Source organism: Oryx dammah, unplaced genomic scaffold (genome assembly GCF_014754425.2).
Source record: "Oryx dammah isolate SB20612 unplaced genomic scaffold, SCBI_Odam_1.1 HiC_scaffold_2, whole genome shotgun sequence".
Classification (NCBI taxonomy): Eukaryota; Metazoa; Chordata; class Mammalia; order Artiodactyla; family Bovidae; genus Oryx; species Oryx dammah.
Window position 1 is genome coordinate 196,617,840 of NW_024070186.1, and position 23,285 is coordinate 196,641,124.

Consider the following 23,285-nt stretch of genomic DNA (forward strand, 5'->3'; position numbering starts at 1 on the left):
ATGCAATTTAAAATGACAACACTTTTTGCTTTCTTTTAAATAAAGAGACATTTTGGTCATAAATTCAGAATATAATAAAGCCTACAGGGCACTTTACATGGACCCTACCCGTCGCAGATTTTGGACTAAAGTATTAATACTAAATATTAATACTGAAGTATTAACTGCTTTGAATCGGCCGACTCCCCTCTCCACCATTCTGCTAAACACTACACCAAAATTCCAGGCCCCTGTGTTCTGATATCCCCTCTGGTTACTTTTAAAAGTTTCATTCTCCAAAATGGTCTGCCCAGTAGAGAATTATTAACTCGTTGAAGGATTTCTAAGCAAATCATCATTAGAGAGAACTGATTATGGACAGACAAAATTTTATCTGAGTTTAACTTTTTTATTTTAAAAACATTTGAATCTGAATATAACAAAAGCTGAGAGCAGCTAATTCATAAAACAGAAGGCATCTTGCTCATTTTTCCTATCCCCCACGGTGCCTTATCTCCTGAATTGAAAGAAGTGGCATTCACCTCACCGGCCCCACCATCATCGTCGGACCAGCTGCATTCTATATTTACTTATCTCTCAACCAATTTTAGCAATTATCCTCTTCCAAATAGAACCCAAGATAGACACTCAATTCCCACCATGGTCAAAGGTGATTTGGATTAGTGTGCCCACAGACACTGTTTTATTTAACATTTGCAGATGTTTTCAATGTGCACATACATGCAACTTGAACTTCTGATCTTCTTTGCAAGAGTGCTCCCATCCTGTTTCGAACAATGCAGCGGTAGAACCCGGCATCCAGCCTTTGCAAAGATGGAATAACGTACCTGCCGAACAGCAAAAAGCAGTGTTAATGGTTGTATAACTACACAGCCAGCTTTGGCATCCAATCTACTATGTTTTGGTATCTAGCAGCAAAAATATTTTATTTTTGGTAAACTAATATCTATGCACCCCTTTGCTGACCAACACGCTCACTGCAACTGCAGCTTATCTGTGAGGTTATGTAACGGCTGTTTGTCTCTCCAACTAGGCTGTGACTACCCCACGCAGCGAGGCTCTGGACCCATCTTGTTCACTACTGTACCCCATGCCATCATGTAGACACATCACTCAAAATGGCCTGAATGAAAGAGAACTGTTAAAAAGCTGAAAAGCATTCCACTTAAACTAGGCCTTTTGATTTTTTTTTAACATTCCCTTTCTCAGAATTTCTAAAAAGTCTTTCTAGAACTGCAACAGTCTTAACGTGTTACGTCTCCTGCATCAAAGTTCAGACAACGCGGGATGAGACACAGGTCTCATTGAGGCAAAGCAAGAGGGACTCCAGGGCACAGCTCTGCTCCCCACAAAGAGCAGACGCCTTCTAGCACCCTTCGCTTCACACACCTGCCTTTCTTCTACACATATGGCCTGATATTAACTTTAAAATCTTTCCTGATTGACTAAAAGGTTATTTTATTTGTATTTTCCATTCCTATGATTATAAATAACCGTTCCTCAAATCAATGCCTTTCTAAAAAGGTCAGTAAATATTATAGGGGGGAAAAGGTAGTTAGAAGATACTGTTTAAAAGCCTTGGTTTTTTATAATTCAGGGATTTATTTATTTCTAGGAGGAGAATTGCTTTACAATATCGTGTTGGTTTCTGCCATACATCAACATGAGTCAGCCATAGGCACACACATGTCCCCTCCCTTTTGAGACTCCCTCCCTCCTCCCCTCCCCTCCACCCCATCCTACCCTTCTAGGTTGTCTTGGAGCACTGACTTTGAGCTCCCTGTAACCCAAGATGTTTTTAAGTCCATAAACAAGCAGGAGACACAAGGGGGGACCACTTGAGGTGAGCAGCTCCAGAGCTCAAACCTTTCGTGCTACCTGCTGCTAAATTGCTTCAGTCGTGTCCGACTGTGTGCGACCCCAGAGATGGCAGCCCACCAGGCTCCCCCGTCCCTGGGATTCTCCAGGCCAGAACACCGGAGTGGGTTGCCATTTCCTTCTCCAATGCATGAGAGTGCAAAGTGAAAGTGAAGTTGTTCAGTCGAGTCCGACTTCGAGACCCCAGGGACTGCAGCCCACCAGGCTCCTCCATCCATGGGATTTGCCAGGCAGGAGCACTGCAGTGGGTGCCAGGGCCTTCTCCATATTCGTGCTGCCTAGCAGAGCACATTTAATTGGTTTCTAAGCTATGTTCACCAAGGATCAAGACTCGAGTTGTGGATACTTTTTACACATGGGAGGGTGCTATCCTAAGAAGGAAAAAGAGAGCCTGAACCCAGTCAAATAGGCGCCTCCTTTCCCAAAAAGAGAAGAGACCACAATGCTATCCTTTTCTAACAAGATGATCTGCTAACAGATACCCAGTTATCTAGTAACAGGTAAAGTCAACTTAAAAATACCTCCTCTTACAAAGTATAATCAGAGAAATGTAAAAAAAATAATAATTATCAGGTAAAAGGCACCAAGTAACATGTGCTTTATTTGCTCAGTTCCTACACATACCTTGAAATCACTTATATTCAACTAATTGCTCATCTTTTTACTCAAGTATGTCCAAGTAGTCAACCAGAAAAAGGAACTGCTAGGCATAATTTTTAAGTGAATAAAACATTTGGACAATACAGGTAATTCTGTATTAAGCAAATATTAATCAAAGTGTGTTTGCCCCCTGATAACCATCATGAGATCTTATGGCAAGATTAATAAAATATTTTATGAAAAAATACTGCTGAGCCTTAGTCTTCAAAGTTTTATTCTACACTGAAGAATGGTTCTTCTCAAACAGAAAATTAATTAGTGAAGACAATCAGAACAATACCAAACTGAACACAAAGAGTCAATGCCATTTATTTAAATTACAAATCAAGACTAGAAGAATGAGCAGCTTTGATTATTATATACTGTGATTATAATAAGGAGTTTTGAGATTAGGTTAAAACAAAATCAAGAAAAGTTTTTGGAAAAGAAATAACAGAAGTTACTGGAGTACCATATTTGAAAAAATACAAGAACAGTTTCATCATTGCAACTTAACCACATTTATACGATTGTTATTAATATTTTGTATGTTTGGAATACCCTGAATAGCTTTTATATTCTTATGAATTTCTATAGTAATCCTATGTACTAATACACAAAACCAGCACTGCTTTCAAACAGGGAGAAGCAGACACAAACTGAATATTGGGCATATGCTGCTTTGTACTGTCTCTTGGTCTAATGTCTCACCAGGGAAAAGAAATATACAAAAAAGTTGCAAAGTATTCCACCTAATACAGGAATTCCTACACAAATTATGTTCACCCAACAGATGGGAATATTCAGCGCAAGCCTATTGTTTACAAACATACACTTTTAAGCAAAGAAAGTTCCCTGACTCTTAGTAAGAAAGCATGATAAAATCTTAGCACCATATGCCACTAAAATATAGAAAATGCTTGCTCCCATTTCAAAAAAGCACAGCAGGGAATGTTTGTATTCACTGTTTCACGGCAGAATCTACCAGACCAACAGAACCTTTTCCAGGACCAGTTCATTATCAGGAGCAGCAAATTAAAGGAAATCGAACACAAAATCACAACAAACCCAAGGGTTTAAATGTTCTTTCTGGTACGTAGAATACCTCAGCTCTGAACTGCCACTTGAAGCGGCAAACAGCGACAACCTAGACTTCCTCTAAGAAGCAGTTCTAGGCCCAACTCAGTCCTAACAATTGCTTGGCTAGCCCCACCTGGAAAGGATGGCTGACACTGTCTGCCCGGGGTCTGCACCGTGTTCCTGTGTTTGGAGAGTTCTTTGCTCTGAGTCCTGGTAGAGGCAGAGCCTTCCATGAACAGGGCACAGGGATGAGATTGTGCATGGTCCCTGGACACACACAGTCTGGACATTTAGACCTGGGACTGGTGACACAGGACCAGGGCTAAAAGAGCATCCGCCCAGTAGCGCAGCAGCAGGGCACGAAGGAGCCCGGGGTCAGGGGAGCGGGGCAGGTGCCCAGTGCCGAGCAGGGCAGTGGCTGTATTGGTGCAACCAGGGCCCAGCAGCGCCAGCAGCTGCAGGGCCCGATGGGGCTGGCTATCGGGGTGACTTGGCTCTGGCGGGTCCACTTCCCTCTGTTCTTGCCCACTGTCAAGCCAGCCCTGAGACTGTGAGAGCAAGCCAGTGACCAGGTCACAACTTCCTTTACTTCAAAGAGGGTTTGATTGGCTTGTCCTGGAACTCCCCAGAATGTAGCTGACATAATTTTGGCTGAAAAAACGTGTTAAGTTACTAGGTACTCATAATGGTCACAGAAAAACCTCAATAATGCCTCACTGAATAATCTCTTTTTAAAAAATCACAGCTTCCTGGGTAACCACTAAGAATCATTAAGTGGTAAACAGTCCCCAAGAAACTGAGACTAATTAACATATTATGAGGAGTATCCCTAACAAGAGCCACTCAAATTTTAGAAAGTACCTGAGAAAGTACTGTCTGTTTCAGCACAGTTACTGCTGAGCAGTTATTCCCAACAAGAGTTAGATGCTCTAAGCACACAGGTCTACAGAAACCCATCAAGTTCAGAATGACAAAATCATATCCTCCTTGTAGAAAAGAAAAGCCGTACTTCTCCCTCTAATGGCAGGGACATAACTCAATCCATAAGAAAGATTTTTCATACCCATTTAGATATTTTTTTTTCTTTTTGGGGGGCCTACATTCATTTTATGCTACCATAGACAAGACTACTCCCCACAACTTTACTTTTTTTACACTGGTATGGAAATATCTATTTTGCATGAAAATAAACAACCAAGTTCTATAATAAACTTTCCTATTTGGGCCCAAAGTCCAGCCTTATTTTTTTTTTAATATTTGTTTTTATTTATTTGGCTGCTTTGGGTCTTCACGGCATCAGTGGGATCCCTAGTTGACGCCTGAGAATGTTCAGTTGCACCACGTGGGATCGAGTTCTCTGACTGGGCTTTGAACCTGGGCCCTCTGCACTGGGAGTGAGAGTCTTAGCCCCTGGACCACCAGGGAAGCCCTTCATTCTTTAAAGTGTTAAGAGAAAAAAAAAAAATACAAAACTAAGCTGTTTGTATCCTTCTTGGAACTAACTCATTTCTATTTTTGGAAACAAGATGACAAATAATTGTATTTTCAATTTCATTTTTAAAAATTTCTTATTTGAAACTTTAAAATACAGCAACAGTCAAAAGTGGAATGAGTCTATCGTTGAATTTTTTTCCTCAAGTAAATAGTGAAATGAAAAATCCAGACCGAAACTTGTTAAGAAAGAGATGGACCCAAAATTTTGAAGCATTGGCCAGCTCAGTAATATGTCCTAGACATTAAGGGTTACGTTTTGAATTCCTTTCAAGAGTTAATTGGTATGAAGTTAAAGTAAACAGCAAAATAAAGATGAAAGTTAGTCAATGGGAACATTATATCCTCAAAAGTTCCCTAATCTGAATTTTATTTACTTAAAAACTTGTATTAAGTTGAAAGAGGCAACAGACAGGTCCCCTCTGGGATTGGGCTAGGAAGCACCTATGTGTCTGTCGTACTTTTTGAGAACATCAATCTGGGGACTACAAGCGCCCCAGAGAACAAGCGGATGTGAGTAGCCACAGACCAGTAACTGCGAGTGAACTGTGTATTCACGTACACAGACCAGTAACTGCGTGTGAACTGTGTATTCACGTACACAGACCAGTAACTGCAAGTGAACTGTGTATTCACGTACACAGACCAGTAACTGTGTGTGAACTGTGTATTCACATATAAAAACCAGTTCAAGATTTCAAAAGTTAACACTGAAAAGTTCCAAAATATCTTCTTCTGGAATTGTGGTTTTTGTGGTTTTCTCGAATGGGAACATTGTTTTGAGATCACTCATTCTTCATCCATTCCTAGCTTCAGTCATCAAACAGGGACAGAAAAACAGAAATTCACATTCTGGGAAATACGGACACATGGCTGAAAATAGTCTGTCAGATACGTGGTTAGGAGAAAACACCTCTCAAATGAGGAAGAACAGAGCCTCAGAAATCTTTGTGAAAGACCTCAGGGTTTTTTTAGAGCTAAATATCCTTTATTCCATCTGTTTACTTAATTTTTTATTTTTCCAGGTTGGTTCTCTAGCGACATTAAAAAATCTAAGACTGTTATATGAAGGGCTAAAATACGACGAGAAATGTCGGTTCCTACACAGTCAAATTGATGCACACCAAACACAATGGAAAGAGAACCTAGGCTATTAAGTGTTACAATATTAGCATAAGTGAATTAGAAACAAATTAAAAAGCTTTCACTCGTCTCGGAAGCATTTGTCGACAATTATGTACACACTTGTTTGGTCATTCTGGTTAAAGTTCTTAGATTTGACAATGATGATTAGATGAACGAGGCAAATGGAATTAATTGTCTAAATCCAAATCATCTCCAATAAGAACTTCTAAAAGTTCAATGATAATTTTGCTTCAGAAATTCTCTGGAAGGAATCATATCTGCTATGACCACACGGAGTTGAAAAGATAGTCAATTAAAATCAGAAATAAATATAAACAATACACAACTGGGTAGGAGGAATATAAGCCTTGTGATACACAATTAATATTAGAGATCAAAATCAAACAAGACAGCACAGACTCGCACCATGAAAGCCTTGGAATTCAACATGGGGTACTCTGGAATGGGAATGAGAATAGTCTGCCCACTTTTACTGCCAGAGTTTATGAGCAAATTGACAAAAGGACCTGATGCCTTAGGAATGAGAACTTCATTTATTAATTCCAGGGCTTTAAATATAGCTTTGTAATATAGAAGGCAGGCCAAAATTAGGCTGAAAGCTTTACACCTAGTGCCCAGCCATTCACATCTTGGGCTCCAGGAAAGGAAAGCTACCTCAAGCATTAAGAGTTTGGGATTTATAAGGGGTTCTGCTTACTTTAGTCAAAGTGGGCAAGACTAGTTCGTTCATACGAACCAAAACACAACCCGCTGTGGTTGCTGTGAGCTGGGCAGTTCACAGAGGACAGTGAACCAGGAGGAAGAAACTGAACGACCTGGGGACTCAGCCCCTGCGGGGAAACGCAGGTGGGGCTTACCCTGTTTGGCTGGTTGGTGACAAAACCAACTGGCTACGCTTCACTTAAGAAAACGGACCTTTCCTGATGAGAAGGGGACCCCGCAGATTAAAAACAAAACAAAAGACTCTGTTAGCCTTTGACCTGCTTCGTTTTGTACTCCAAGGCCAAAGGTGCCTGTTACTCCAGGTAGCTCTTGACTTCCTACTTTTGCATTCCAGTCCTCTATCATGAAAAGGACATCTTGTTTGGGTGTTAGTTCTAGAAGGTCTTGTAGGTCTTCATAGAACCGTTCAGCTTCAGCGTCTATAGCCTTACTGTTCTGGGCATAGACTTGGGTTACTGTGATAGTGAAGGGTTTGCCTTGGAAACAAACAGAGATCATTCTGTTGTTTTTGAGACTGCATCCAAGTACTGCATCTCAGACTCTCTTGTTGACTATGATGGTTACTCCATTTCTTCTAAGGGATTCTTGCCCACAGTTGTAGATACAATGGTCATCTGAGTTCAATTCACCCATTCCAGTCCATTTCAGTTCACTGATTCCTAAAATGTTGATTTTCACTCTTAACCATCTTCTGTTTGACCACTTCCAATTTGCCTTAATTCATGGACCTAACCTTCCAGGTTCCTATGCAATATTGCTCTTTACAGCATCAGACTTTACTTCCATCACCAGTCACATCCACAGCTGGGTGTTGTTTTTGCTTTGGCTCTCTCTTCATTCTTTCTGGAGTTATTTCTCCACTGATCTCCAGTGGTAGATAGGGCACCTACCAACCTGGGGAGCTCATCTTTCAGTGTCCTATCTTTTTGCTTTTTCATACTATTCATGGGGTTCTCAAGGCAAGAATACTGAAGTGGTTTGCCATTCCCTTCTCCAGTGGACCATGTTTTGTCAGAACTCTACACCATGACCCGCCTATCTTAGGTGGCCCTACACAGCATGGCTCATAGTTTCACTGAGTTAGACAAGGCTGTGGTCCATGTGATCAGTTTGGTTAGTTTTCTGTGATTATGGTTTTCATTCTGTTAACCCTTTGATGGATAAGGACAAGAGGCTTATGGAAGCTTCCTGATAGGGGAGACTGACTGAGAGGGAAACTGGGTCTTGTTCTCATGAGTGAGGCCATGCTCAGTAAATCTTTAATCCAATTTTCTATTGGTGGGTGGGGCTGTGTTCCCTCCTGTTGTTTGACCTGAGGCCAAACTATGGTGGAGGTAAGAAAGATAATGGGGACTGCCTTCCAAAGGTCCCGTGCAAGCACTGCAGCACTCAGTGCCCCCGACCCTGCAGCAGGCCGCTGCCAACCCACAGCTCCACCAGAGACTCCTGGACACTCATGGGCAAGTCTGGGTCAGTCTGGTGTGGGGTTACTGCTCCTTTCTCCTGGGTCCTGGTGCAAGGTTTTGTTTCTGCCTCCAAAGAGTCTGTTTCCCCAGTCCTCTATATGGTCAGCAAAAACAAGACCAGGAGCTGACTATGGCTCAGATCATGAACTCCTTAATGACAAATTCAGACTTATATTGAAAAAAGTAGGGAAAACCACTAGCCCCTTCAGGTATGACCTACATCAAATACCTTATGATTATACAGTGGAAGTGACAAATAGATTCAAGGGATTAGACCCAATAGACAGAGTGCCTGAAGAACTATAGACGGAGGTTCAAGACACTGTACAAGAGGCAGTGATCAAGACCATCCCCAAGAAAAAGAAATGCAAAAAGGCAAAATGGCTGTCTGAGGAGGCCTTACAAATAGCTGAGAAAACAAGAGAAGTGAAAGGCAAAGGATAAAAGGAAAGATATACCCATTTGAATGCAGAGTTCTAAAGAATAGCAAGGAGAGATAAGAGAGCCTTCCTCAGTGATCAATGCAAACAAATAGAGCAAAATAATAGAATGGGAAAGACTAGAGATTTCTTCAAGAAAATTATAAATACCAAGGGAACATTTCATGCAAAGATAGGCACAATAAAGGACAGAAATGGTCTGGACCTAACAGAAGCCGAAGATATTAAGAAGAGGTGGCAAGAATTCACAGTAGAATTATACAAAAAAAGATCTTCATGACCCAGATAACCACGATGGTGTGATCACTCACCTAGAGCCAGACATGCTGGAATGCAAAGTCAAGTGGGCATTAGGAAGCATCACTACGAACAAAGCTAGTGGAAGTGATGGAATTCCAGCTGAGCTATTTCAAATCTTAAAAGATGATGCTGTGAAAGTGCTGAACTCAATATGCCAGCTAATTTGGAAAACTCAACAGTGGCCACAGGACTGGAAAAAGTCAGTTTTCGTTCCAATCCCAAAGAAAGGCAATGCCAAAGAATGCTCAAACTACCATACAATTGCGCTCATCTCACACACTAGCAAAGCAGTGCTCAAAATTCTCCAAACCAGGCTTCAACAATACATGAACCGTCTACTTCCAGATGTTCAAGCTGGTTTTAGAAAAGGCAGAGGAACCAGAGATAAAATTGCCAACATCGCTGGATCATGGAAAAAGCACGAGAGTTCCAGAAAAACATCTATTTCTGCTTTATTGACTATGCCGAAGCCTTTGACTGTGTGGATCACAACAAACTGTGAGAAATTCTGAAAGAGATGGGAATACCAGACCACCTGACCTGCCTCCTGAGAAATCTGTATGTGGGTCAAGAAGCAACAGTGAGAACTGGACATGGAACAACAGACTGGTTCCAAATAGGAAAAGGAGTACATCAAAGCTGTATATTGTCACCCTGCTTATTTAACTTATATGCAGAATACATCATGAGAAATGCCGGGCTGGATGAAGCACAAGCTGGAATCAAGATTGCCAGGAGAAATATTAATAACCTCAGATATGCAGATGACACCACCCTTATGCCAGAAAGCAAAGAAGAACTAAAGAACCTCTTGATGCAAGTGAAAGAAGAGAGTGAAAAAGTTGGCTTAAAACTCAACATTCAGAAAACTAAGATCATGGCATCTGGTCCCATCACGTCATGGCAAATAGATGGGGAAACACTGGAAACAGTGATAGACTTCATTTTTTTGTGCTCCAAAATCACTGCAGATGGTGATGGCAGCTATGAATTTAAAAGATGCTTGCTCCTTGGAAGAAAAGCAATGATCAACCTAGACAGCATATTAAAAAGCAGAGACAACCTAGAACCTATTATACAGAGTGAAGTGAGTCAGAAGGAGAAAGATAAACATCGTATTCTAACACATATATATGGAATCTAGAAGAATGGTACTGAAGAGCTTACTTACAGGGCAGCAGTGGAGAAACAGAGAATAGACTTCTGGACACGGGGAGAGGGGAAGAGAGGGTGAGATGTATGGAAAAGGTAACATGGAAACCTGCATTACCACAGGTAAAATAGATAGCCAACAGGAATTTTCTGTACAGCTCAGGAAACTCAAAGTGGGGCTCTGTGTCAACCTAGAGGGGTGGGATGGGGAGAGAGATGGGAGAGAGGTTCAAAAGGGAGGGGATATGTGTATACCTATGGCTGAGGAGATCCAACCAGTCCATTCTGAAGGAGATCAGCCCTGGGCGTTCTTTGGAAGGAATGATGCTAAAGCTGAAACTCCAGTACTTTGGCCACCTCATGCGAAGAGTTGACTCATTGGAAAAGACTCTGATGCTGGGAGAGATTGGAGGCAGGAGGAGAAGGGGACGACAGAGGATGAGATGGCTGGATGGTATCACTGACTCGATGGACGTGAGTCTGAGTGAACTCCAGGAGTAGGTGATGGACAAGGAGGTCTGGCGTGCTGCGATTCATGGGGTCACAAAGAGTCGGATGCGACTGAGCAACTGAACTGAACTGAACTGATGGCTGACTAATGTTGAGGTTTGACAGAAAACAACAAAATTCTGTAAAGCACTTATCCTTCCAAAAAAAATAAGTTAATTTTTAAAAAAAGCAGAGACATTATTTTGCCAACAAAGGTCCGTCTAGTCAAAGCTATGGTTTTTCCAGTAGTCATGTATGGATGTGAGAGTTGGGCTATAAAGAAAGCTGAGCACTGAGGAACTGATGCTTTTGAACTGTGGTGTTGGAGGAGACTCTTGAGAGTCCCTTGGACTGCAAGGAGATCCAACCAGTCAACCCTAAAGGAGATCAGTCCTGAATATTCCTTGGAAGGACTGATGTTGAAGCTGAAACTCCAATATTTTGGCCACCTCATGAGAAGAGCTGACTCATTGGAAAAGACTCTGATGCTGGGAGGGATTGGGGGCAGGAGGAGAAGGGGACAACAGAGGATGAGATGGTTGGATGGCATCTCTGACTGAATGGGCATGGGTTTGGGTGGACTCCGAGTTGGTGGTGGACAGGGAAGCCTGGTGTGCTGCAGTCCATGGGGTCACAGAGTCGGACACGACTTAGCTACTGAACTGAAAATAACAAACAGGTAGAGGAGTCTAACTCATGACTTAGTGATGAAGTGCTGTCTTGGGGTGTTAAACCTAAAGGGTATGGCCAGGCAATCAATCAATCTGGGAGAGTCTGACATGGCAGCAATACTAAGTTTTTAGACACGTGGACATGGCGTCTGTCCTTTTATTTAAGTCTTCTTTTAGGAAACTTAGGCAATGCTTTATAGTTTTTAGTATAAAAATCTTGCAAACACCTTGTCAAATTCATCGCTAAGATTTTTAAAGATATTTTTTAAAATATTTTATTTTACAAAATAAATTTTATATATTTTATAAAAATCATAAACCTTAATAAGTTACAGATTATTCTTTTCTAGTATACAAAAATATAAGTGACTTGTATGGTCATCTGTAGCTTCTCTGATAGCTCAGTTGGTAAAGAATCCACCTGTAATGCAGGAGACCCCGGTTCGATTCCTGGATCAGGAAGATCCCCTGGAGAAGGGACAATGTACCCACTCCAGTATTCCTGGGCTTCCCTGGTGGCTCAGCTGGTAAAGAATCTGCCTGCAGTGCAGGAGACCTGGGTTCGATCCCTGAGTTGGGAAGATCTCCTGGAGAAGGGAAAAGCCACCCACTCCAGTATTCTGGCCTGGAGAATTCCATGGACTGTGTATTCCACGGGCTGCAAACAGTCAGACATGACTGAGAGACTTTCACTTTCACATGCTCATCTAGTATCCTGCTGCTGCTAAGTTGCTTCAGTCGTGTCCGACTCTGTGCGACCCCATAGACGGCAGCCCCCCAGGCTCCCCCGTCCCTGGGATTCTCCAGGCAAGAACACTGGAGTGGGTTGCCATTTCCTTCTCCAATGCATGAAAGTGAAAAGTGAAAGTGACGTCACTCAGTCGTGTCCGACTCTTAGCGACCCCGTGGACTGTAGCCCACCAGGCTCCTCCGTCCATGGGATTTTCCAGGCAAGAGCACTGGAGTGGGCTGCCATTGCCTTCTCTGCATCCAGTGTCCTATAACACTGCTAAACACATGTGAATTTTAGCAGTTTTTTTAAAAGACAATATCACATTTTCTACAATCATGTAACCTTTAATAAATTTACATATCCTCTTACAATCTAGATGCTTTTTATTTCTTTTTCTTATTATACTGGCTAGTAACTCCATTATTGGGATCTGCTCAGTTTCTTGCATTGATGAGTTTGTAGTTTTCATCAAATGCAAACATTTCTCATATTATTTATTCAAATACTTTACCACCCCTGTCTTGGGATTCAACTTATACATATATTAGGCCATGTGAAGTTGTCCTGTAATCAACTAATGGTCTTTTCATTGTGTTTATTTTTTCTTTCATTTTTATTCATTTATTTATTTTTGACCGAGCTGCACGGCACATAGGATCTTAGTTCCCTGACCAGTGATCAGACCTGCATTCTGTGCATCAGAAACACAGAATCTTAGCTACTGGACTGCCAGGCAAGTCCCTGCCTTTCGTCTTGATTAGTTGCGCTGCTCTATTTTTAAGTTTACTAATATTTTGGAGTGGGCAGCCTATCCCTTCTCCAGGCGAACTTCCCGACCCAGAAATCAAACCTAGGTCTGCTGCATTGCAGGTGGATTCTTTATCAGCTGAGCTACCCAGGAAGCCCATTATATTGCTGTGTTTTTAAGTTTACTAATACATTCTCCTGCAATGTCTGATCTGCCGAGAGTCTCACCCATTGTGCTTTTCATCTCAGATGTTATGGGCTTCATCCTTAGAAATATCTTCTGCCTTTTAATATCTTTCATGTCTCTGCTTTGATCAGATGGAATTCAGTTACCATGTTTCAATACCACTCTCTGCTAATTCTAACATCTGTGTCAGCTTTGGTTTGGTTTTGGTTGATTGATTTTTCCCATTTTGGATCATGCTTTCCTGCCTCTTTACATCCCTAATAATCTCTGGCTGGATTCCAGACACTGTGAATTTTACCCTGTTTGGTGATGGTATTGTATTCGGTGCTATTTTTATATTCCTATAAATATTCCTGAGCTTTGTTCACCACTGCTGCAAAGATACTTAGAAACAGTTTGGTCCTTTCTGGTCTTTTAAGATTCCTCAGGCAGGACCAGAGCTGTAGTTGGTCCAGGGTTATTAATTCCCCACTACAGACCCAAGACCCTTCTGTTACCCTATCCAATACTGCCGTGAATTATGAGGTTTTTCAGTTTGGCTGCTGAAAAAGGCACTCAGCCCAGCCCTGGGTGAGCCTGGGGACTACTGCCTGCACTTCCTGGGTATCTGGTTTCCTGGACTCGGGCAGCTCCTTACATGGATGTGCTGGCAAATAATCTGCTAAATACTCAGGAAAAGCACCTCTGCAGATCTCCAGAGTTCTCTCTCTCTCTGCGGGGCTCTCTCCCCTCCAGTCCTCTGCCTTGATCTCTTGCAACTCCCGGCTGCCCTCAGCTCAGGGGTCGGTGCCTCCCGGCTTCACCTGTGTTCTCCCTCTCTGTGCCACAGCCTGGAAGTTCTCTCAGGGCAGCGAGTTGGGCAATCAGAAGGCTCACCTTGTCGGTTTTCCATCCCTCAGGTATCACACCTTCAGGTGCCTGAGGCCCAGTATCCTGAAAACAATTATTCCGTATACTTTGTCCAGCTTTATGGTTGTTTAGATTTCCTATCTAGAATTCACCCTTATATCTCTCAGTGAGGTTTTCTGTTTTTCTTCATACTCTACTCATTTCCTATAAAGGTTATTCCCAGGTATTTATTAAATTTTATTGATATTGTAGAATTTTTGTCCCTTTATAGGACATAAGAAAAAGTAACTTTCCCCTTAACCATTCCTATTCTTTACTGAAATGAAAAATAAATATCCATCAAATTTCTACTGTTTATACTGTAATAGAAGATAGATCACAAAAGGAGACTATAAGATTTTCAGCAAAGTATCCAATTATTCCTCCTGCTGGTGTGCCTAGCACTAGAAATTTTGGGCATACATACATACATATATATATATATATATATATACATACACACACACACACACACACATATTTTGAATATAATTACAAAATATTTTTTATTCCAAAGCAGAAAAAATAATTTACAGTAAATATTTTCTGGGAGAAAAAAAAATACAAATCTGCCTATGACACTTATACAACTTGGTTTAATCACTGAACTACTCTCATTTTCCCAGTGTAGCCACACCTGTGCTTAAACATAGAGACAAGCATCAGTATGATTAAAGTAACATTTGAAACTCACTGAAATTCATCCTGAAGTTTGTAACACAAGCAGCAACAAACGTGCTATTTTTAGCCAAGATGGACAAGCTCAATTTATATTATTTGCTTTTTTTAGGGTTAGTATTTTCATTGTCCACACCAAAGGGTGGCGTGGAGGAGAAAGAGGGCCTCAATGCTAGGTAGGAATACAGCTCCCATTTCATACAGCATCCATGTTTTTCAATTTGAGACTTACATCAGCCTCGTGAAGGCTAACATATGACAGCTGAATGTGCTTATTGGAAGGAAGCAGATAAAAGAGTCATTTGAAAAAATAGCCTAGGACTTTTAGACAGGTTTTATATCCTGAAAAAAATGATGACAAAATACAATGGATCCTTGATAACCCATCTCAGTGTCTGAAGCCCTCAGTGCAAAGAATATAATTCATCACATCTAACCTAAACCGTTTTTGCTTCAGAATAACCCATTTCTTCTTAACGAGTTTCTGGTGAAATGGTAGTGAAGCATCTACTTTATTTCAATGGTGCATATATAATGAACCATATATAAATATAAAATGAATTCTGCTTCAATACAAGCAACAGCGCTTTGTCTTCCCGGGAATTATCCAGGGTGTGTCAGGCTAACAGGTAAATTTGCTGTTGCAAAGAGCCATGCAAAAAGCTTAGTCTCCTCGCGTATTTTTAAGTTGACACCAAAGATGTTCTCTCATAGAGAAGTTTAAATAGTTGCACATATAATAATGGCACAGAGTATGTTTTGGCATTTTAAAATAAAACTGTCACACAGTTTTAAAAGTATCCAATGGAATTTAAATAATATAATTATTTTGATATCCACAATATTTATTTCTTAAAAATGAACAGACAGAACTCTCATATGGTTTCTTTTTACTCTTTGAACTTGAGTACTAAATCTACTCACCCCACAGAATTTTATTCTAATGTGACATGTGTCCATACCTGAAAGATACTCATCATTTATTATCCAACATACTTCTCTGAAATAAAAATATACAAGTAAATGATAACTTTAAAAGAATATCCTTTGACCAAAATATTCTAAGCACTTAAAAAATTTTCATGTGGATTACATGTTGATTATAATTATTGTTACTATACAGCTAATCAAAACAACATATATGTATTACAAATTTTGAAAGATCATCATTGAACAGTAAAATCGTAGAAAGAAGATATGCCTCTTGAATGAAAGTGGTTTTTTCTCCCCCAATTACATTTTAGTGAGTGGGAAGTTATTTATCAGAATGAACAGAACTGGATAGAAATTAACTACAAAAAGAAAAGTTATTGACCACATATCTGCATACAGTTAATCTAAATCTAATGAGAACACAGAGAGACAAACACGTAGCAAAGAGGCCGATGCAGACCAGCAAGCAAAGCACACTGAGGCAACGCAAATGAACATGGAGTTGGAAGACCAAACGATATATTTCTGCAAAAGGTAATGAAAGTGTCTTCCAAATGCATGAGAAAATATGAGGCATCAGCTTTCCTACAGTGCGTGGTCTTTCTACATCGAGAGGGAACACTGATCTGAAGAAAATAAACAGAGCTTTACACACACGCACACACACTCGCGCTCACTGCGATCTGCCACTGAGGCCTTGCCAAGCTCTTCTCCTTTCTGGGTAGGTGAAATGGAGACAAGTGTACTTCAGAGAAGAGTATTTCTCAGCAGACGTTTTCCTTCTGACAGATCTTGAAAACTGTGATTCTATTTTGTGTTAATGTGTAAGCCACGGAGCTGGACGCTAAGTTTGCAGCCCGGATACAACAAGGCACCTGGCCTGTGGTGTTTCTTGCAGATGTCTCCCTGCTTTGTTCTCATTAACATTCCTTGAGGCGCAATATATACTTTGATGATGGCTGGAGAATGGAAAAGGGAAGGGTGTTCACAAGAAAATGGTACCACTCTTGCTGACCACCTACAGACATCCGAATTAGGAAAATCCCAAGAGCGGGGAAAAAGACCCCATTGTTAGTGTCATACTCTGCCCTTGAAAGAAGTACGTATAGCGAGAAGGCAAGAAGCTCCAGGGGATGTTTAAAAGAGGCTTCTTCGAGCCCGGGATCTTGTTTCATTTTTTAATAATTATTTATTTGGCTGAGCCAGGTCTTTTTTTTTTTTTTTTTTTTCATTTTTTTAAAAATTTATTTATTTATTTTTTATTTTTACTTTACAATTCTGTATTGGTTTTGGCATAGATTGACATGAATCCACCACAGGTGTACATGCGTTCCCAAACATGAACCCCCCTCCCACCCCCCTCCCCACAACATCTCTCTGGGTCATCCCCGCGCGTCAGCCCCAAGCGTGTCATATCCTGCATCAGACATAGACTAGCATTTCAATTCTTACATGATATTATACATGTTTCAATGCCATTCTCCCAAATCATCACACCCTCTCCCTCTCCCTCTGAGTCCAAAAGTCCGCTATACACATCTGTGTCTTTTTTGCTGTCCTGCACACAGGGTCATCATTGCCATCTTCCTAAATTCCATATATATGTGTTAGTATACTGTATTGGTGTTTTTCTTTCTGGCTCACTTCACTCTGTATAATCGGCTCCAGTTTCATCCATCTCAGCAGAACTGATTCAAATGTATTCTTTTTAATGGCTGAGTAATACTCCATTGTGTATATGTACCACAGCTTTCTTATCCATTCATCTACTGATGGACATCTAGGTTGTTTCCATGTCCTGGCTATTATAAACAGTGCTGCAATGAACATTGGGGTACATGTGTCTCTTTCAATTCTGGTTTCCTCTGTGTGTATGCCCAACAGTGGGATTGCTGGGTCATAAGGCAGTTCTATTTGCAATTTTTTAAGGAATCTCCACACTCTTCTCCATAGTGGCTGTACTAGTTTGCATTCCCACCAACAGTGTAGGAGGGTTCCCTTCTCTCCACATCCTCTCCAGCATTTATTGCTTGCAGATTTTTGGATCGCAGACATTCTGACTGGTGTGAAGTGGTACCTCATTGTGGTTTTGATTTGCATTTCTCTAATAATGAGTGATGTTGAGCATCTTTTCATGTGTTTGTTGGCCATCCGTATGTCTTCTTTGGAGAAATGTCTATTTAGTTCTTTGGCCCATTTTTTGATTGGGTCGTTTATTTTTCTGGAATTGAGCTGCAGGAGTTGCTTGTATATTTTTGAGATTAGTTGTTTGTCAGTTGCTTCATTTGCTATTATTTTCTCCCATTCGGAAGGCTGTCTTTTCACTTTGCTTATGTTTTCCTTTGTTGTGCAGAAGCTTTTAATTTTAATTAGATCCCATTTGTTTATTTTTGCTTTTATTTCCAGAATTCTGGGAGGTGGATCATAGAGGATCCTGCTGTGGTTTATGTCAGAGAGTGTTTTGCCTATGTTCTCCTCTAAGAGTTTTATAGTTTCTGGTCTTACATTTAGATCTTTAATCCATTTTGAGTTTATCTTTGTGTGCAGTGTTAGAAAGTGATCTAGTTTCATTCTTTTACAAGTGGTTGACCAGTTTTCCCAGCACCACTTGTTAAAGAGATTGTCTTTACTCCATTGTATAGTCTTGCCTCCTTTGTCAAAGATAAGGTGTCCATATGTATGTGGATTTATCTCTGGGCTTTCTATTTTGTTCCATTGATCTATATGTCTGTCTTTGTGCCAATACCATACTGTCTTGATTACTGTGGCTTTGTAGTAGAGCCTGAAGTCAGGCAAATTGATTCCTCCAGTTCCATTCTTCTTTCTCAAGATTGCTTTGGCTATTCGAGGTCTTTTGTATTTCCATACAAATCTTGAAATTATTTGTTCTAGTTCTGCGAAAAATATCGCCGGTATCTTGATAGGGATTGCATTGAATTTGTAAATTGCTTTGGGTAATATACTCATTTTCACTATATTGATTCTTCCGATCCATGAGCATGGTATATTTCTCCATCTATTAGTGTCCTCTTTGATTTCTTTCATCAGTGTTTTATAGTTTTCTGTATATAGGTCTTTAGTTTCTTTAGGTAGATATATTCCTAAGTATTTTTTTCTTTTTGTTGCAATGGTGAATGGAATTGTTTCCTTAATTTCTTCTTCTACTTTCTCATTATTAGTGTATAGGAATGCAAGGGATTTCTGTGTGTTGATTTTATATCCTGCAACTTTACTATATTCATTAATTAGCTCTAGTAATTTTCTGGTAGAGTCTTTAGTGTTTTCTATGTAGAGGATCATGTCATCTGCAAACAGTGAGAGTTTTACTTCTTCTTTTCCAATTTGGATTCCTTTTATTTCTTTTTCTGCTCTGATTGCTGTGGCTAAAACTTCCAGAACTATGTTGAATAGTAGTGGTGAAAGTGGACACCCTTGTCTTGTTCCTGACTTAAGGGGAAATGCTTTCAATTTTTCACCATTGAGGATAATGTTTGCTGTGGGTTTGTCATATATAGCTTTTATTATATTGAGGTATGTTCCTTCTATTCCTGCTTTCTGGAGAGTTTTTATCATAAATGGATGTTGAATTTTGTCAAAGGCCTTCTCTGCATCTATTGAGATAATCATATGGTTTTTATTTTTCAATTTGTTAATGTGGTGAATTACATTGATTGATTTGCGGATGTTGAAGAATCCTTGCATCCCTGGGATAAAGCCCACTTGGTCATGGTGTATGATCTTTTTAATGTGTTGTTGGATTCTGATTGCTAGAATTTTGTTGAGGATTTTTGCATCTATGTTCATCAGTGATATTGGCCTGTAGTTTTCCTTTTTTGTAGTATCTTTGTCAGGTTTTGGTATTAGGGTGATGGTGGCCTCATAGAATGAGTTTGGAAGTTTCCCTTCCTCTGCGATTTTCTGGAAGAGTTTGAGTAGGATAGGTGTTAACTCTTCTCGAAATTTTTGGTAGAATTCAGCTGTGAAGCCGTCTGGACCTGGGCTTTTGTTTGCTGGAAGATTTCTGATTACAATTTCAATTTCCGTGCTTGTGATGGGTCTGTTAAGATTGTCTATTTCTTCCTGGTTTAGTTTTGGAAAATTGTATTTTTCTAAGAATTTGTCCATTTCTTCCAGGTTGTCCATTTTATTGCCATATAATTGCTGATAGTAGTCTCTTATGATCCTTTGTATTTCTGTGTTGTCTGTTGTGATCTCTCCATTTTCATTTCTAATTTTATTGATTTGATTTTTCTCTCTTTGCTTCTTGATGAGTCTGGTTCTTGATGAGTCTGGCTAATAGTCTGTCAATTTTATTTATCCTTTCAAAGAACCAGCTTTTGGCTTTGTTGATTTTTGCTATGGTCTCTTTTGTTTCTTTTGCATTTATTTCTGCCCTAATTTTTAAGATTTCTTTCCTTCTGCTAACTCTGGGATTCTCTAATTCTTCCTTTTCTAGTTGCTTTAGGTGTAGAGTTAGGTTATTTATTTGACTTTTTTCTTGTTTCTTGAGGTATGCCTGTATTGCTATGAACTTTCCTCTTAGCACTGCTTTTATAGTGTCCCACAGGTTTTGGGTTGTTGTGTTTTCATTTTCATTAGTTTCTATGCATATTTTGATTTCTTTTTTGATTTCTTCTGTGATTTGTTGGTTATTCAGAAGCGTGTTGTTCAGCCTCCATATGTTGGAATTTTTAATGGGTTTCCTCCTGTAATTGAGATCTAATCTTAGTGCATTATGGTCAGAAAAGATGCTTGGAATGATTTCGATTTTTTTGAATTTATCAAGGTTATATTTATGGCCCAGGATGTGATCTATCCTGGAGAAGGTTCCATGAGCACTTGAGAAAAAGGTAAAATTCATTGTTTTGGGGTGAAATGTCCTATAGATATCAATTAGGTCTAACTGGTCTAATGTATCATTTAAAGTTTGCGTTTCTTTGTTAATTTTCTGTTTAGTTGATCTGTCCATATGTGTGAGTGGGGTATTAAAGTCTCCCACTATTATTGTGTTGTTGTTAATTTCCTCTTTCATACTTGTTAGCATTTGTCCTACATATTGCGGTGCTCCTATATTGGGTGCATATATATTTATAATTGTTATATCTTCTTCTTGGATTGATCCTTTGATCATTATGTAGTGGCCTTCTTTGTCTCTTTTCACCGCCTTTGTTTTAAAGTCTATTTTATCGGATATGAGTATTGCCACTCCTGCTTTCTTTTGGTCTCTATTTGCATGGAATATCTTTTTCCAACCCTTCACTTTCAGTCTGTATGTGTCCCTTGTTTTGAGGTGGGTCTCTTGTAAGCAGCATATAGAGGGTTCTTGTTTTTGTATCCAATCGGCCAGTCTTTGCCTTTTGGTTGGGGCATTCAATCCATTTACGTTTAAGGTAATTATTGATAAGTATGATCCCGTTGCCATTTGTTTTATTATTTTGGGTTCGGGTTTATACTCCCTTTTTGTGTTTCCTGTCTAGAGAGTATCCTTTAGAATTTGTTGGAGAGCTGGTTTGGTGGTGCTGAATTCTCTCAGCTTTTGCTTGTCTGTAAAGCTTTTGATTTCTCCTTCGTATTTGAATGAGATCCTTGCTGGGTATAGTAATCTGGGCTGTAGGTTATTTTCTTTCATCACTTTAAGTATGTCTTGCCATTCCCTCCTGGCCTGAAGAGTTTCTATTGAGAGATCAGCTGTTATCCTTATGGGAATCCCCTTGTGTGTTATTTGTTGTTTTTCCCTTGCTGCTTTTAATAATTGTTCTTTGTGTTTGATCTTTGTTAATTTGATTAATATGTGTCTTGGGGTGTTTCGCCTTGGGTTTATCCTATTTGGGACTCTCTGGGTTTCTTGGACTTGGGTGATTATTTCCTTCCCCATTTTAGGGAAGTTTTCAACTATTATCTCCTCAAGGATTTTCTCATGGTCTTTCTTTTTGTCTTCTTCTTCTGGGACTCCTATAATTCGAATGTTGGAGTGTTTCATATTGTCCTGGAGGTCTCTGAGATTGTCCTCATTTCTTTTAATTCGTTTTTCTTTTTTTCCTCTCTGATTCATTTATTTCTACCATTCTGTCTTCTATTTCACTAATCCTATCTTCTGCCTCCGTTATTCTATTATTTGTTGCCTCCAGAGTGTTTCTGATCTCATTTATTGCATTATTCATTGTATATTGACTCTTTTTTATTTCTTCTAGGTCCTTGTTGAACATTTCTTGCATCTTCTCAATCCTTGTCTCTAGGGTGTTTATCTGTGATTCCATTTTGACTTCAAGGTTTTGGATCATTTTCACTATCAATATTCGGAATTCTTTCTCAGGTAGATTCCCTATCTCTTCCTCTTTTGTCTGGTTTGGTGGGCATTTCTCCTGCTCCTTTACCTGTTGGGTATTCCTCTGTCTCTTCATCTTGGTTATATTGTTGCATTTGGAATGGCCTTTTTATATTCTGGTAATTTGTGGAGTTCTCTTTATTGTGGAGCTTCCTCACTGTGGGTGGGGTTGTATCAGTGGCTTGTCCAGGTTTCCTGGTTAGGGAAGCTTGTGTTGGAGGTCTGGTGGGTGGAGCTGGGTTTCTTCTCTCTGGAGTGCAGTGGAGTGACCAGTAATGGGTTATGAGACGTCTAAAGTTTTGGAGTAACTTTGAACTGCCTGTATATTGAAGCTCAGGGGTGTGTTCCTGTGTTGCTGGAGAATTTGTGTCTTGGTGGTGGCACGTGGGATCTGCAATCTTCGTTGCAGCGTGCAGAATCTTAGGTGCAGCACGTGTGATCTGGTCCCCTGACCAGGGATCTAACCGGAGGCTCCCTGCACTGGGAGTTCTGAGTCTTAATCTCTGGACCAGCAGGGAAGCTCCAAGCCCAATGTTTTAAACTGTGCTAGTCTTGTGTGCTGAAGATGTGGTTTCACAGAAGATTCAAACTGGGAAAGGTGTGCGCTTTTCTGTGAAGTGGAAGAGAGAATGCAAAGCAGGGACAAACAGAGAACGGCAGGCACCATCACAGAGGTACGTTCTCAGGCAGCTCAACTAACATGCCTGCAGAAACTGAAGGTCCAGAGACCGTTCCTCTGCCACTGCCCGTGGCATATCCCCCAGTTTTAAGACCACTGTTATGGATCTCCCACATCACTACTTCTTTTCATGAGGAAAAACAAGATGGATTCTTTTGAAACCTCACTTCCTTCTTCCTGGGGCATTTGAAACATCATATCAGTTAATTTTTATGAGAAGCGTCTAGGGTGGGTTTTATTATACCCATTTTACAGATGGGAAAATATCAAACTGGGTTAGATAACTTGTCCAAAGATAGTAAGTTGAATAGTAGTATTTGAACCCAAGTCATCTGCCATCAAAGCTCATAACAGCTCTCATTCCTAAGTTCACTTTTTTTTTTTTTTTGCTTTCTTATACCCCCTAATAAACCAAGCCCTGTGTCATATTACAATAAAATATAATGTTGCCTACAATTTATGAACTGTTGCTTGTGGGCCAGAACGTATGCTGTTTTACATACATGAGAGCCTTTCAATGCTCACAGCACCACAGACGAGGCTTGATCACCCCCATTTTGCAGGTTATTGAAAGTGGGGCTAACAGACAGCTTGATCAAGGTAATACCACTAATGTAACTGGTGGTGAGCTGAGATTCAA

The 23,285-nt window shown here is 40.1% G+C and overlaps 1 protein-coding gene across 1 annotated transcript in view; it reads right to left on the reverse strand.

The window, feature by feature from the left end:
* Positions 1 to 23,285, reverse strand: part of SDK1 (sidekick cell adhesion molecule 1) — a 734,089-nt gene that overhangs the window by 432,377 nt on the left and 278,427 nt on the right. Inside the window, exon 3 of the mRNA XM_040229997.1 lies at positions 721 to 827. Within this exon, the coding sequence (XP_040085931.1) occupies positions 721 to 763 (43 nt within the window). The 5' untranslated portion in view covers positions 764 to 827. The remainder of the gene's footprint in view (positions 1 to 720; positions 828 to 23,285) is intronic.